Source organism: Typopeltis vanoorti, chromosome 25, assembly GCF_054136105.1.
Source record: "Typopeltis vanoorti isolate ZY-2024b chromosome 25, IOZ_Tvanoo_1.0, whole genome shotgun sequence".
In the NCBI taxonomy this organism is placed as follows: Eukaryota; Metazoa; Arthropoda; class Arachnida; order Uropygi; family Thelyphonidae; genus Typopeltis; species Typopeltis vanoorti.
In genome coordinates this window covers 55,617,824-55,635,768 of record NC_143573.1, presented here as the reverse complement: position 1 = coordinate 55,635,768, position 17,945 = coordinate 55,617,824, and the positions used below count along the sequence as shown (strand labels likewise).

General features: G+C 37.4%; 1 protein-coding gene across 1 annotated transcript in view; it reads right to left on the bottom strand.

The window, feature by feature from the left end:
* LOC150092758 (low-density lipoprotein receptor-related protein 2-like) overlaps positions 1 to 17,945 on the bottom strand; it is a 599,453-nt gene that overhangs the window by 463,360 nt on the left and 118,148 nt on the right. The window contains exons 5-6 of the mRNA XM_090414271.1: positions 9,826 to 9,954; positions 459 to 587 (exon numbers count right to left, since the gene is read on the bottom strand). Coding sequence (XP_090270397.1) covers positions 459 to 587; positions 9,826 to 9,954 — 258 coding nt within the window. The remainder of the gene's footprint in view (positions 1 to 458; positions 588 to 9,825; positions 9,955 to 17,945) is intronic.

Sequence of the window (17,945 nt, the reverse complement as noted above, 5' to 3'; positions counted from 1 at the left end):
ACTTCAAAACTTCCTTTTCATCTCCGAGACTTCCTGTCCACTCCTTGTTATCTACTTACTGTGGATGTCTTCAAACTTTCTCATCAGGCAAAAAAGATTGGACTTCAGATTCTCATAATCCATCAAGGGAGTTCTTGTTTGATCTTTATTCTTATGATATATTCCAATCTAGAAGGTTAGATAAATTCATTCCAACTTCATTCCAATCTAGTTATCTGCTTGTCTTGCTAATAGTACATCAAGACCTCAATTTATTTCATCTGGAATTTCAGCAACTAAATATTTCAGTTTTTAACAGGAAATAATTTTTTTGTTGTTGTTGTCATTGTTTTTCATAAGTAGTGCCATGGAACTAAGCCTGTCCGGTCAATGACCGAATAAGACAAATAGAAGTGCAGTTAATAGGCAAGTTATTATAATTTTTATTCAAAAATGGTGATATCTAAGAATCAACTTACCACAATACATTCCTTCATCATCTCCACTAAGACAATCCATGTGACCATCACAAACTTTATCAATAGAAAGACAGGTGCCAGATGAACAATGAAATTCTTTTGAATGAGAACAGTTGCCCGGCTTTAAATCTGTCACACATTAATGTTACAGTACACTTAGTAAACCATTTTTCACAAAATATAAAGCAGAAAGCAATATTCAATTAAAATTAATAAAATACAGTCTACTATCACTATAGGAAATAATGTTAAAAAAAAACTCTCCCTATATACTGAAAAGGCTTAGCCATAGGCAGAATGGTAGGCTAAAAGAAATTCACTACAACAAACTATTCCTGTGGACCCCATGGATTTGCTATAATGAATCAACTTTAAATTATAATGCTACCATTAAAGGAAAAAGGAACAACTACTATATGTAGAAAATAAATTTCCTGCATTTCATATGAACAACCATACTTACAGCAGTAATTTAGACTTTCAAGAATGCATCTGATTTACTACATTATGGCAAGTTAGAAAATTTCTTCTTCTATTACTATAAAATCCCCTAAGTACTTATATTATCACATCCTATCTTTTCAACTTAACAAAATAAATTTTCCAATCTGCAAACCTTTAATATCCTCAGAGAGAGTATTACGCATGCCTGTCACCACCTTAGAATCCTTTCATCCACATTTTCATTCCAGCAAAACCCAGTAATTCAGATGAAATCATATGAAGTCTTCATAAAGACTAACTACTTTCTTAGCCATACTTGTGTCTATTTAAACATACAAATAATCTTTGCTATTTCACTTCAGTAATATCTCCTCAACTCTGTTCACCATCAATTTGTCTATAGCATCCAATTAAACTTTTGGTGTTGTCAGTAGATCATTGCTGGAACTGCCCCAGCAAAGATAAGTTTTATTTTATGTAATACAGGCAAAAAAGTATACAAGTTTCAATAAAAATTTATTCATTAGTAATATATTATTATTATTATTATTATTATTCAGGCCTCCATGGAGTCAAAAGACTCATCGTGGGAGGTCCTTTCAAAGAAACACAAGTCTATCAAGACTCATCGAGGGAGGTCCCTCCTAGGAAATACAAAATCTATCATACCACGACTTAAATGCATTGACCGTTCTTGCTCTCACCACTCCATCAGGCAATGCATTCCATGGTTCAACCACCCTCCATGCAAAGAAACCACTCCTCACCCTTTCTCACAGTTTCCTTTCGTAACTTCCAGGGATGGCCGCTTGTCATGACTCCTTCCCACTGTTCAACCAAGCGAAAGAGCTCCCCAGTGTCAACCAAGCAAAAGAACTCCCCAGTGTCAACCCTGTAACCACCTCTCAACAGTTTAAAAGTCTCAATCATATCACATCTCCTTCTATCCACCAAACTCTGCAGTCCACACTCTCTCAGCTGATCCTCATAACTAACATTGTACAGTCCCGACAACATCTTTGTTATCTGCCTTTGTACCCTTTCCACAGTTAATTTATCCCCTTCAAATCCTGGGGACCAAATCTGAGAACAATAGTCCAAGTGTGGTCTGACCAGGGTCTTATACAACGGAATGACAACTGTTTTATCTCTGCAGGTCAGTGTCCTTCTCATTATTGCAGCAATCCTCTGTGTTACCTTCACCACGTTTGCAATATGTCCCCTAAATTTCAGGTTTCTATCAATCATCAACCCCAGATCTCTTGTCTCCCCTACTTCTTTCAGTATAACTCCACCCATAAAGTATGCAGTGTCCCATCGATGTTTCCCAAACCTCAAGACCTTACATTTTGCTGCATTGAACTGATACCACCATTCATTTGCCCATCTATCTAGCTTATTCAAATCCTCTTGCAGGGCTGCCGCATCTGCACTATTACTAATGATCCTTCTCAGCTTCGCATCATCTGCAAACAACGGAATATTCCCCTTGCAATCCACGGACAATGTCATTGATATAAAGGTTAAACCATATAGTTCCCAGTACTGAGCCCTGTGGAACCCCCACTTGTAACCGTCGGTCTCTTTGAAGATTACAAGTGGGGTTCCACTATACACAACTCTGATACCTATTGGACAGCCAATTCTGAATCCAGTTGACCAATCTGACATCCAGACCCATGTGCTGCAACTTGAATATCAGCTTATCATGTGGCACTCTGTCAAATGCCTTTGCTAAGTCTAGGAAAATGGCAGTATATGCCTTTCCCTCATCTAATGCTCTTGTAACTTTATCATAAAAGGTTAGCATATTGCTAAAACAAGAGCAGCCCTTCACAAATCCATGTTGACTCTCACAGATAACATTACCCTCATCTGCCCAGTGCTGTATATGGTTCCTCACTACTTTCTCCAAGATCTTACTAACTACTGATGACACACAAACTGGCCTATAATTAGACACTTCCAGTCTGCTACCACCCTTATGCAATGGCACTATCTTACCCTCCCTCCATTCTGTGGGCACCTTTCCCGCAACCAGAATTTCATTGAAAAGCCAGGTCAAGGGCACTGTCAGTTCCCCAGCACATTCTCTCAAAACTCGTGGTGAAATACCATCTAGTCCCACAGCTTTATTAACATCCAGAGTACTCAGTATGTGGAACACACTCTCCTCTGGCACCTCTATACCTCAAACCTGCTCTATCCTTCTAGTATTAAAATTTACTCCTCTAGGATTTAGTGGAATTGTTCATTGAACAATTCCACTATGTCCTCTGCATCAGCCACTCTATTCCCATTTTTATCCCACAATGTCATTCTTCCACAGTCATTTCTCCTCCTACTGGCCACATATCTAAAAAATTCCTTAGGATTTTCCTTGGATCTAAGGGCCAATGTTTTCTCATATTCCAGTTTCGTCTTCCTTATCATACTAGTCACTCTTCTGGCCTGTGTCTTATATTCTTCATGCATCTTCTCTTTACCTGTCTCCTTATATCTCTTCCATAGCCTCTTTTTTGCATGTAGCTCCTGTTTAATATTGTTTGTCACCCACTTTACTCCAAATTGTGTCCTCTTCTTCACTTGTGGAATACAGCTTACCATTGCTGCTAACAAATATTCCTTCACAATTTTCCAAGGACTAATGATCCTGGCCTTCCAATTCCTCCCTCCATGAAACGTCCCAAAGTTGACGTCTAAGACTATTATAATCATCTACTTTATAATTCCACATACATTCCCATCTCTTTGATACTCCTGCATGTCTATTCATTTTCCAAGTCAAAACCATATGGTCACTCTCTCCAACTGGTGGGAGAGATGTCATCTCAGTTATTATCAGCTCTTCTGATGCTATAACCAAATCCAAAACTCTTGAACCTCTTGTTCCCTCTGTTACATGTTGCCTAAAACATTTGTCCCTCAAGAATTCTAGAAATTCCATTCCCTTATTGCTACATGCATCTTCCTTTTCCCAATCTATACTGCTGTAGTTAAAATCTCCCATAACAATCGTTCTTCTTGCACTTGCCACACTCAACTGTCTGAACATCTCCTGGTCCCCACCCTCTGTGTTCCTTGGTCTGTAGCAACACCCCACTAAATATCTGTATATATTACACAAATAAAAATAGAATATTTATATTTCATAATGGATATCTAATCACAGAATTAGTACACAGAAAAACAGACACAGAGTGCCTCCATTGTACCACTCTGGTCAATACAGCAATAAACAAACTTAGTCAATGGGCAAAGGAATCATGCAGTTAGCCTAGTGGCTTTGCGCTTTGCAACCATATGCCTGGGGAAGGAGTGTCCCAGGTTCGATTCCCATTGTAGACGTGAGGAATTTGAGGATCTTCCTCAGGCATAGCCAAGTTAACCGGTCTTGGGCGCGGTCAGTAGAGTTTTTTCCGCCAGTTTATCTGGCGTTTTTCATCCTGCAAACAGGCAAACCGGCCCCATGAACATACGCCTCTACAGTCAAAAATATATTCCCCCCCAGCGGCAGACCAGGCGACGGGTCGGTTGGGAGTAGTACTAACAAGAAGTCGCATCTAAAGTAACATGCGGGCCCTGCATGGGAAGCAGGAATAATGTGTAGATGAAGAAAAAGAAGAAGTCAATGGGCAAAGGAATGCATGCCTCATTACAAGTAGGTAAAAGAATGGTAACAACTTAGAAAGAAGAATTTAGTAAATTAAAAATAAAATTATAACATTTGCATGAAAATTTCAAGTAGAGTACATACACAATTAACAGATTATTCATATAAAATAATTATAAAGTGTGTGTGTGTGTGTGTGAATAAGAATGAATAATTAAATCAATCTATGGATACAAGTGTACACACACACACACACACACACAATTATGCATAACATATCTAATAGCATACTAGCAAATGCATAATATATCTAACAGCACAGCAACTACACACATGCAAATGTTGACATAAGATTTGCATATATACATACATATATTATTATTATGAATAAACATTAAATTACTGGCAAGTTTAAAGTCACCATATCCCAGAATTTCAGACCATCATGGCAGCTTAGATCAGATGGATTGTGAAGAGCTTCATAGTATCCTTGAACTATTTGCGAAGAATTTGTGTTGTCCAAAAGGATCCAGTACCTAGTAAAATCTTCATGTTTTGCAAGACTAGATTTCTCAGCTCAGAGGAAAATGTATGTAATTCATATGTTCCGAACATCAGATGTGTACAGAGCCTCCACAGTTCAGTCAGTATAGATGAAGCCCTGTGGTCAGAAAGACCTTGGGTTCGATTCCTGTCCGTAACGTGAGGAACCTTTATCTGGTCTCTTTTGACTAAAGTTGAGTTAGCCAGTCTCATATGGAGGTAGAGGGTTTTTTCACCCTGAAACTCAGATTTTTTTATCACTCAGAACAGGCAAACCTGCCTGTGAATGCACATGGATGTACAGTCATAAAATACATACTTGAAATCCCTCATTGGAGGGCTCAACCTCAAGGAATGGTTGAGGAAAACTGGGGGTGCCCCACACGATGATGACAACAGATGTGTACAGTACAACCAGTCTAAACAACAGAATAGACGATAGGAACAAGATATCTAGTGCCCTCCCAGATGAGCCAAGAGAAAAAAGTTTGTCATTGGTGGAAGGAAAGATACCAAGATTTCATCTAAGAATATCTTTACAGTTTCCCACAGGTTCCTTCTGTAACTGGATGGAAAGCAGCAGAATGGAAGCACTAACATTGTCATTCACTTCAAGTAAATGTCCATTCTTGTTTTTGCATATTCACTCTGGTGACGTGATGAGATAATCGTCATGAAATACAAATATTTTATATTAAATACAATTTTCCTTTACATAATTTTCATGTATGGTCAAGTTCGTTTTTGTTAGTGGTTTCATAGTGAAATTTGTGTAATACAGCTTACAGTTAACTAAACAAAAAAAATGGCAACAACAAAACCAACTACACATGCAATGTGAAAATAGACATTTATCAGAGAAGTGAGAGGGTGTGGATCTGTAATAAGTGTGATATTTTAATAGACTGTAAGGAATTAAAATGTGGGGGCAAGAATGAGGAGCAAATATTAGATATTAGATGAAAAGAGGAAGGCAGATGTAAGACTGAATGATTAACGAATGTTATGATTTGAATAGTCCATGTGGTTAGCCTAGTGGCTATGCGCTTCGCAACCATATGCCTGGGAAAGGAGTGTCCTAGGTTCGATTCCGGTCAACGACATGAGAAGCTTAAGGATCTTCCTCAGCCATAGCCAAGTTAGCCAGTCTTGGGCATGGACAGCAGAGTTTTCCCCCAGTTTATCTGGGTTTTTTTTTATCCCACAAGCAGGCAAACCAGCCCCGTGAACAAACACAGATACAGTCATGAATACTGCCCTTAGGGGATCCAGCAGAGGAGTGCAAACCAGCTGCATTAATATGCCAGTAACTCCTCATTAGGAGGGGACTCAACCATCCTGGGTGGATGAGAAGGAGAGGAATTATTTGAATGTTAATATTCAAAGTGCTAATTTTGCAACATGCAAAAGTAAAAGACGCTACTAACAATTATCTTTGCTCAATATGATTTTTGCAAATTAAAGTGAAATTTGTGGAATTTACACAAATGAACAGCAACCATTTGCTCTCATTTCATCATTCATATAGTTGGAAACATTTGTGACAGTTTTGTGCAGTTGAATAATAAACAGTCAAGTCCACAAATTTCATTCTATTTCTTAATTGGCAGATGTACTGTATTGAAAATAAAGTAATATTAAACATTTTTACTCTTCACTGAGATAACACAGTGTGCAATACCTGCATCTTAATAAATGCAAGACAGGAGAGGTTAAACTAACTATTTTCTTGGGCATCTCCATGGAATCAAAGACTGATTGTTCCATACTCACCATGATTCACACAATACCTATGTCTCCTTGAATCAAAATTATTTCACCATGAGAATATGAGTACAAAGAATATGACTGAATACAAAAGAGAGTGAAAAAAGCTAAAGAGGCATAATTGTAGTAATGGGTAATGGAAGAGAGCATGACTGATAAGCTGCAAGTGAGAATGATGTGGGGAACAGAAGAGACTTGACTGATGGAATAAAAGCAGGAGTGATTGCCATGACTACCAAGAATGCAAGAGTCGGTGAATGAGATGATTAACATGGCAAATAAGATAAGGCATATGCAAAAATGAGATTTGATGTTTAGTGTATTTGAACAAAAGACTATGAAAGAATAAAATTGGAGATAGTGGAGAAAAAGAACTGGTAAATGATTCAAGAGTGGTGCTTATATGGATATTTTACTATTAAAGATGTGGTGGATGAGATGGTGCACAAGGTCTGTTTTCTAGGAAAGATGAAAATGGTGAATGTTGCTTTGGATATGAGAAATAAGTGTGTGATGGAGTTAGTGGTGGTGCTGGTAGAAACAAATAATTTGGTTGGGCATAGGAAGAATGTGAAGATGTCAGGAGATTTAGCAGAAATGTATGAGAAGAAAGGGATGCAGTTTGATTGATATATGAAATAAATTCAAAGGGCAAATGGAACTGTATAAAATAGATGAGCTGAATTTAAATAAATTCAGTGTGAATCAACTAGAGAGAATGTTGCCAGAAGGAATTGTAATGAGTAATGCGAACATGGTTTAGAGGAAGACGTAGGCGATGTGAATGAGCAACATAATGGATCAAGCGAGACTGAGGTGTTTGTGAATGAAGAGTAGTGTGAGAGACAAGAATGTGAGGACAGGAATGTAAGCTGAAAACAGGGAAGAGGAAGAGCCAGTGTAAAGAGTGGATTCTGGAAGCAGTAGCGAATGCATGTACGGGGAATGCTCACCTGAGGAATCTGATTCAGCTACTTTCCATCCCTCAGATGGATGGATGGAAAGTAGCTGAATCTAAGGATATATATATATATATATATATATATATATGGGGTAAACAGTTATTGAAGTTGTGTGCACGGAACTAGATGAGGGGGGAGGACTTGGGTAGGATTCCTAATGGAGACATGAAGTACTGTCCTTATTTAAGAATGCCAGAAGCCTCAGAAATAAGGGAGATGAAACTGTTGCACTGATAACTAGAATTAGTAAAACATGGTTGGATGAGAATGATATCCTGATGGAAATAGAAATTGAAGGATATGAAGGGGTGCCAACATTGACAGCAGGAGAATTATGTCCACACAAAGTTGAGATATAAATGGAAAATAGTGGCAGTAATTTTGAAGCAATGTAGTGTGATGTAGAAGTTGATAGGATGAGATATTTAGCTGGGAGTTGCTACAGGCCAGGAGATGTGAAGGATCATGAAAAAGAAATTTATAGGCAAACTACTTAGTGAGCAAGAGAATGGTAATTAATTATATAACATTGATTGGAATGAAGATATATCATCAGGGAATAAGGAGAATGAATTTTTGAGTTGAGGAGCAACTATCTTAAGAAATATATATATATATATATATATATATATATATATAAAATTAATATTTAACTGACTAGAACCCGAGAAAGTATAACACAAAAAACTTTAATAAATCACGACTAGTTTCATCGGTGTCCCGACTTCTTCAGGTGAGTAAGAAATAACACAAAACTTATAAAACTAACAAGGTAAAAAGCATGGACTTTCCATGCTTAATAAAAGGAAGAAGAATAGTAACAGTGATATTTGAAATGGTGACTGCGTGATATTGTTAGCATGAGTTGAAAGCGAGTGACATGCTAACAATAGCACACGGCCACCAATTCAAATATCACTGTTACTATTCTTCTTTTTATTAAGCTAGAAAGTCCATGTTTTTTACCTTGTTAGTTTTATAAGTTTTGTGTTATTTCTTACTCACCTGATGAAGTCGGGACACCGATGAAACTAAACTAGTCATGATTTATCAAAGTTTTTTGTGTTATACTTTCTCGGGTTCTAGTCAGTTAAATATTAATTTTATAAATGTATACATTCCGAGTCAATCCTAATAACAATATAATGGATGACACAAGAGTGTAGCCTTAGATCTCATCATATCATCAGAGGATGCAATTGCAAAAGGAGTGTAATCTTCCTCCAGTTGGTAGGCATGACAATTTGATCACATGGTTAAGTCATTTTCATGAGAACTTCTATAAGGAAGGAATATATGGAACTACAAGGCTGGTGATTATGATAACTTTAGAAGACAGAGGGGAGTTGGTGACAAGGAGACAGATGCTGCCTGGGCACTGATCAAGAGATAATTAACAGCAGCAGCAATGTCTGAATGTATTCCAAATGTGAAAAGCTAAGATAAGGTAGGAGTGAAATGGACAAATGAAGGGATTAAGCATAAAATCTGGAAAATGTACTGTGTAGGCAACACTAGATGAATATTTGTAATAATCAGTTGCATGAAGATTACAAAGAGCAGGCCAGGAAGGTGACTTCGTTGGTAAAGATAGCAAAAGTGCAGTATGAGCAGAAATTGGCTAATCTAGCCAATATAATACTTCTGGATAATACGCATTGGGTCCTAATCCACTTGCTTTCTCCACAAGTTCAGGGCTTTATGGAAAAAAGTGTGATGGGAATTGGGAGCAATGATTCTTCTGAAGGGAAAGAGAGAATGAGTCTTTGACTCTATGAGGTCTTGAGATAATAATAATAATAATAATCTTGACTATGGGAGAATGATGTTAGTGGATGACAATAGTAGATAGATTGGCAAAGCTTCATGCAAGTTAAAACAAGGACACCCTATTAATAACAAAAAATAAAAATACTGTATATGCTTTGCTGCTCTGGAGATATTTGCAGTTAAACTGATCATTTATAGAAATCATTAAAAAAAAAAAGTACATAAATTATTTAGTGTAAAAGATATAATTGCAAAAATGACAGAAAACTTTTCACACCTGAACAATTTTGTTCATCAGATCCATCTTCACAGTCAGCAGAGCCATCACAATGCCAATTATTAGGAATACAATGTTGATTTTCACAAGTAAAACCTTTGCATAGTTGTGTCTTATTTCCTGTCAGAAAATAAGGAAAAGAAAAGTGATTCTCAAGTCATGCTTACTAGAACAGTTAATGAAGGTTAGCTACAATATTCAAAGCGCTAATTTGCAACACACAAAAGAAGCTAGTAATATCTTTACTCAATATGATTTTTGCAAATTAAAGTTAAAATTTGTGGAATTTACAAAAAACAAATGAACAGTGACCATTTGTTCTCATTTCATTGTTCATATAGTTAGAAACATATATGACAATTTTATGCAATCAGTCTCCCATAAAAATTCTAGTATTCCTGACTCTGTGCTTCCAAACTCTCACAGAATACTCCCACAAGACACCTACCTCCAAATCCATTTAAATGCAAGCCAGCCTTAAATAAATCCTGTTGTCTATCAAACTCACTCCACACTTACATACCCACTTTGGCTATACTCTTCTTTCTCTTCCTTAGTACCTTTTTCTTCTTTTGCTTCTCTATTATATCACTTACCTACCTCCCACTAATAAACTAAGCTGTCTGAAAGGATATCTCACAATAAAAAGTAATAAAAACTGAAATATAATAGAATTTATCTTAAAAAATAAATTGCAATAATCATACATAGTGACATTTCACTTATCCAATCCCAAACACCCAAATTCCTATACACATTAATTTCATAAGTAGCAAATGCAAATCAATTTCTCAATGCAACCAGAGATGAAAGATCACTGTATTGCTTGCTATTAACCTAAAAAGATCCATCTGAAGTCATTCATCACATGTGATGCAATTATGAATGAATAAAAGTAAATTTTGATTACAGCCGATAAGTTACATATTTTTCTTCTTTTTTAATATCTGATCCACATACAAATGGTCACAAGACCTATAGCAGATCAGTGCAGTGTGTTAGCAAAAGGATAAGAAGAAAGGTGGAATCTGTTTATCCATTTTTTGCATAACTGACAGCTATACACAAGGAGGGTGACTTGGTTGGTGAGAGTAGCTAAAGAGCGGTATGAACAGCAGTTAGCTAATGAAGCCAAAAAGAATCCTAGGGAGTTCTTTCGATATGTAGCCAGCAAAAGAAAGAATGATTATGGAAGGATGACATTGATTGGAGGAAATGGTATAAAGACAGCTGTTGCAGAATGTGTGGTGGAAATACTTAATGAGCAGTTCATAAAGATCTTTCAATCGTGTGAATGTGACTTCATGGAGAGATTGAGAGGAGTTGATGATGGGGAGGAGAGACTGACTGTAAGTGAGCAAGAGCTGTTTAGGGAGTTGAGTAAACTAGATGTTAATAAGACTGTGGGACTTGATAATATATCACCACGTATTCTGAAGGAATGTGCCAGAGAGTTGACACCTGCCTTGAGATATTTTTTTAATACGAGCCTTGCACTTGGTCAAGTTCCTAAAGAGTGGAAGGAGGGCAAGATTTTGCCACTTCATAAAGGAGGTGATCGAAACTATAGGCTCATCTCTGTGTCAGGTGTTTTGGTTAAGTTGTTGGAGAAGCTTGTGAGAACTAGGATCCAGAGTTGGGTTGACAACAATGGTATAATCTTTGATGGACAGCATGGATTTGCTAAAGGGAGGTCATGTTTTAGTAATCTACTTACTTATTACAATAAAGTGACTGCTTCCTTGGACAGAGGAGAAGGATACACAGTAAATATACTCGGATTTCGCAAAGGCTTTTGGTAGAGTACCTCATGATAAGTTGACAGTCAGTCAAACTAGAGCAGATGGGGTTGGATATTAGATTAGTGCATTGGATTGGAGACTGGCTATCTGATAGGTATCAACAAGTTGTGTATGGAGTTGCGATATCCAGGAAAAGGAAAGTCACTAGTGGAGTGCCTCAGGGATCTGTTCTGGGGCCATTACTATTTAACTTGTATATTAATGATATTGGCGAAGACCTGGATGGAGATATTCGGTTGTTTGCAGATGATGCAAAGTTGGGACAAACCATAAAGAGTAGTGAAGATGATGTGGCCTTGCAAGAAGACTTGAATAAATTGAGTGAACAGGCATGGAAATGGGGATGTGAGTTCAATGTTGCAAAATGTAAGGTTTTAAAATTTGGAAAACAAAGATGGGATTCAGAATTTATGCTTGGTGAGAATATATTGTTGGAGGTAGAGGAAATAAGAGATCTGAGGTGATAGTGGATAAGGATCTAAAATTTTGGGGACACATCGCCAAAATTGTGAGGACAACACAACCTCTCTGGGAATGATGCAGAGAACACTGATGTGTAGAAGTAGGGAGATTCTTGTTCCGTTGTATAAGCCTTTAATTAGGTCGCACATGGACTATTGTGCCCAGATTTGGTCACCGGGTTTTCAGAAGGATGAAGAGATGTTGGAAAGGGTCCAAAGGAGACTGACTAAGGTTGTTTCTAACCTCTGGAATGTCGAGTATGATGAAAGATTGAGAAGATGTAATTTGCAGAGTCTGGTGGATAGGAGGAAGAGGGGAGATATGATAGAGACCTACAAGTTGGTAAGGGGTTGTTATAAGATCAGTGGTGGAGAAGTTCTGCAGAGAATAGTGGGAGATCAGGGGAGAACCAGAGGTCATCCCTGGAAACTGTATAAAGAGGGTGTGAGTAGGGGAGTGAGAGGCAGGTTTTTTTTGTGCAGAGTTGTGAATGATTGGAACCAGTGAGAAAGTTGGAGATCCAGTTGCAGAGTGTGGAAGGCAGACCACAGGATGTATCTGGATTTTGGTCTTGAGCCATTTATGGTATGCAAGGTTTTTTGCTGCACTGCCACACTTGTTTTGAGAATCAAGACTTGGATTGGATGGTGGCCATGAATTTGGAGTGGAATAAGGGATGAAAACCTTCATTCCCGTGAGGATGATTTCGGTTATTTTGTTTAAACAGATGTTTGGATTAGGAGAAGTTCTTATGGAGTGGAGGGAACTTTGATGAAGTCATCAATACAGGAGTTGGAAGAGAAGAGTGATGTTAGTAAGTAAACCTTGTTTAGGTGAGGTGACTAGAATACCATCTGGATGTGAGCTGTGGAAACTTGGGTAGACAAAAGTTGCACCCATCAGCCTAGGAAGGGATCAAAAGGAGCAATTCATATTTGGGTAAGATGTGAGTTTACAGCGTTTTGCTCCTTCAAAGTCCGATTTCAATTGGGTGGTGATTCTTTTACAGCTGTTGTAAGCTACAGTATAAGTGGAGTAAGCAGCTGGAGTTTTGGTCTTGAGCCATTCATAGTATGCAGAGGTTTTTCTTTTACTGCTTGCTTGATTGGTGAAACTGGAAAATGGAAGCCAATTTGATGTTGTGGATGTTGAAGCCCCAAAGATGACCTCACTATTTGGGAATTCTGAATGTAGAAAGTCCAGCTTTAGAAAGAGAGAGAGAGAGAGAGAGCTGAAGATGTCAGAGCAGTTAATGGAGTTAAAAGAGTGACAGATTATATATTAAAAAAAAAAAAAAAAAAAAAGACAGGTTGGTTTGGTAGAGAAATTTTAAGCCAAATCAGATAGAAATGGGGGGAAGATTTGAGGTTTCACAATCTCTGCAATCTTTGGCATGGTATGTCAGTTCTGACAAATGCACAAGTGCTGTCCTTGTGGCAAAAAAAAAAAAAAGACCCGTGTAATGTGTAGTCTTAGTAGTTAAAGTAGACACTGGTTGCTAGTTAGGGTTCTGATAAGAATAGTAATTCTAATTTAAATGATTGTAGCTGGTGGTGGTGCACATCATTTATATTACTGTTTTTAGGCAATGGATGTTGATGAAACAAATGCAGAAATTTTTTCTTTGTAAGAATTAATGTTGTTGGGTTGTTCAGTTTTTGTAATTCCTTTGTGTGTGTGTGTGTGTGTGTGTGTGTGTGTGTGTGTGTGTGTGTGGATTATTATTATATTTATTAATTTTTTTTTACTATTTTTGGGAGGAGAATTTTTGTGACATGCACTAAGGTCATATTTTTTTGGGTTGTGATCCATTATATGTGAAGAAGAGATAAAAAGAAAATGCAGCATGCAATGAGAAGTTACAGATTCACAAACATACCACTCACACAGAGAGGACCTGGCTCCTGTCCATATGTGGCCTCAACAGTTCCTCCAACCACTGTACTTGGTCTTCCTCAACAAACTGGCAAAATAAATGACTGCAACATGCAATGCTAGCTGATCAGAAAGCATCCACTGGTTCAATTCTATGCACTAGTCAGCAACCAGCCTGCAGAATCATTTTCCTGCTGTACCCTTGAATGAGGGAAGGTCTGGGTTCCCTAAGTATGATTAGCATGTTAATGAGGGTGTCACTCTCACTGCATATTGGGAAGAGAGGTGAACACAGAAACTGAAACCCTTGCTCTAGTGACTGAACATGGCTGTAGCTGCTTCAAGTCTCTAGTAAGCAAGGCTGTGGTATTTCATTGGGTGATGAAAGACATTTACCACTTAGAGGTAAATGTCTTTCAGAAAGATATACTTTTGATATACAAGATATACAAGCCGTGGACAGGATGGCATGGAAATCTCTTTGGCAAAATCTCGATGCTTAAAAGCATAAGAGATCATAGAGAAAAAAGAAATGTTATCTGAATGCACAATACAGATCGCCCACTGTTTTCTGTAGTATTATCTGAAGAATTCTTTGAGGATTTGCTGGAAAATGGGCACACTAACAGCATCAGCAGTCTGACTAAAGACAGCTGCAAAAATATTCAAGCAGTCATTATCCACAATTAACATCAATAGATTGGTCACATTACTAGTATGCCAGTCTCCCAAAACAGATCTTTACAGAACTGAGGCCAAAATAAGATGTTTTTTTAACCATTAATGTTTACACATCACTACTGCATGACATTAAGCAGATAACAGGTAGCCTAATTAGAAATCTCTGGACTCACCAATAGATCAATTCTGGAAGACAATCATACTCATGATCAATGGTGATGAATTATTAAAAGCAAATTCTAAAAATTTGATCTTATCTAACCAAATCTCATATCTCCCATAATACTAATCTCTTCTTCCTTTTCACTTCTTTTTACCTTGCGGTGTCAAGGATTTTCTATTCATTTAAGTGCAACCGTACACAAGGATAAGGTGGTTAGCCCTATACCTCCCAGTGTATCCTATGTCTGTAGAGACAGAATTCTCAAGGCTGGTTTACCTGCTTGCAGAATGAAAAACCCAGATAAACTGGGGAGAAAAACCCTGCAGTCCACGCCCAAGACTGGCTAACCTGGCTATGTCTGAGAAAGATCCTAAGCTCCACACGTTAGTAATGGGAATCCAACCCAGGATATTCCTTTCCCAGGCATGTGGTTGCGAAGCGCATAGCCACTCGGCTAATACTAATCTTATTATTATTACCTTAAGACCCCCAATGGAGTGAAAGTGCAAAATTGGTAATAATTTAAAATTATGAATATTATGAATTATGAATATTATGAAAATTATGAATCATAAACAAATTGTTTATGATCGTACATTATTAGTTTTGGTTTCATAATACGTATTGTTGACACTTGCAATGTGCTTGTTATTGACATTATTTTGTCAAAATGAAATGTGAAGCATTTAAAAAATTTATGTACTTACTGGATTTGGTTAGTTGTGTTACTTTCAGAAATTTTATTGCAGTTTAAAATTATTTAAGTGCTGTGTTTTGTAAAGACATTCTTGTAACACTAATGGAGACGACACATCAACCATTATACCTAACTTCTTGCTTGCCACTTTCATGGAGCGTGCATGCTCGCAGAGGAGTTTGATGGGTAATTGACAGCTGACAGAGAGCACATTCAGTATCGAGGTAACAGAAACAACAAGAGAGCGTTCGGTATTGAAGTAAAAACAAGAGAGAGCTAATGGAAGTTTAAGAACAGACAGGGGAATTTTGTTCTTATGATGTTTATTTAGTTATATGTGATAGTGGGAGGAATATTAATAGAAGATTCCAAAAAGGAATTGTAGAACTGTGAGTCTTTAAAGTGGAGGAGTTAAGATTGTCAATAAGTATTGGTAAATAAAAGAAAATATTGCAATTGACGTTCTATAGGAATGTTCGAGGAAACGCTGATTGGAAAATTTCATCTGATTTAAGGATGCCAGATCTATCTGTTATTTCTACTGGAAAAGGAGAGGGAATTTAGCAACTTAGATAAAGCAGTAGAAGAAACTGTTTTTGATGGTACAAAAATTAACAAAATTGAACTGCATGAAGTAAGAGTACTTATACTTTGGTGAATTCAGAATATCAATACTTCAGAGTCAGGAGGATAATGTGTGCTACACAAAAGGGTGATGAGAAAGGTTCCTATGGAAAAGAAGAAGAGAATCTTGTATCTTTGGAAAAAGGCCTTAACAAAGAAACTAAATATGAACATTTTGTTATTGTGTAAACAAGGTGTTTAGTCTAGTAGATGTGATTAAGTATACGCTAAACAAACCAGTAATAGAATCAGTCAGAGAATGGGTGATCTCTAAATCTCATCTCACCTTCCTTCTACCCTCTTTTACCTTGCAGGTCGAGGGTTTATTAATCATCAGACCTCAAACTGTTCACAGGACAAGGTGGTCAAGCCCTATGCCCTGTGGGATGAAAAACCAAAGTCGGATGAAAAACCCCAGAATAAACTGGGGAAAAACCCTACTGTCCATGCCCAACTACAGGCTAACTTGGCTATGGCTGAGGAAGATCCTTCAGCTCCTCACGTCACCGACGGGAATCGAACCTAGGACACTCCTTCCCCAGGCATATGGTTCCAAAACGCACAGCCACTAGTCTAACTGTGCAGACCTCTAAAGTGCAAGTTTATTTTAAAAGCTTTGGATCCAATACTTTGTAGTTAGCTGTGTAATTTTATTTGAAGTGTATATATTGTTTTATTAAATGTGTATATTTTGTATTTGGTCTTGAGTCAGTGATTTTTTTGGATTCTGAAAGAAACAGTTAAAAGTCATTGACCAATTGGAATTGAACCTTTGTGCATATATAAAAACACTCGGAAATAGAGAAAATCTCAAAACAAATGAGGATTGATAATTGTCATAATTAATAAATAATCAACTCATTATAACTAATGGTGCAGCAGACAGGATTGATAATTGTCAAAAATAATAAATAACCTCCTCATTATAACAAAAGACTCATCTAGGAGATCCTTTTATCGTAAACAGCTCATCATATCACACCTTAAACATACTCAAATTCTCTGCAGACACCATACTCTGAGGCAAAGCATTCCAATAATTTACAACTCTGCAAGCAAAAAAACCTGCTTCTCACTCCCCTGCTTACACCCTCCTTATACAGATTCCAGGGATGACCTCTGGTTCTCCCACTGTTTTCTAACAGTAATCTGTAGAACCTCTCCAACATTCATCCTATAACAACCCCTTACTAACTTGTAGGTCTCTATTGTATCTCCCCTCGTCCTCCTATCCACTAGACTTGTAAATTGCATCTTCTCAACCTTTCTTCATGTTCGACATTGCAGAGGTCATAAACTATCTTAGTCACCTCTGGACCCTTTCTAACATCTCTTCGTCCTTTTGAAAACCAAGTGACCAAATCTGTGCACAATAGTTCATGTGTGGCCTAATCAAAGTTTTATACAATGGAACAAGAATCTCCCTACTTCTACAGGTCAGGTGGTCTCTGCATCATTCCCAGAAGTCTTTGTGTTGTCCTCACAATTTTGGCAATGTGTCTCCTAAATTTCAGATCCTTATCCACTATCACCCCAAGATCTCTTATTTCTTCCACCTCTGACAATATATCCCACACCAAGCATAAATTCTACATCCCATCTTTGTTTCCCAAATTTTAAAACCTTACATTTTGCAACATTGAACTCACATCCCCATTTCCATGCCTGTTCACTCAATTTATGCAAGTCTTCTTGTAAGGCCCCAAGATCTTCTCTACTCTTCATAGTTCACCCCAACTTTGCATCATCTGCAAAAAACTGAATATCTCCATCCAAATCTTCACCAATATCATATGTACAAGATAAA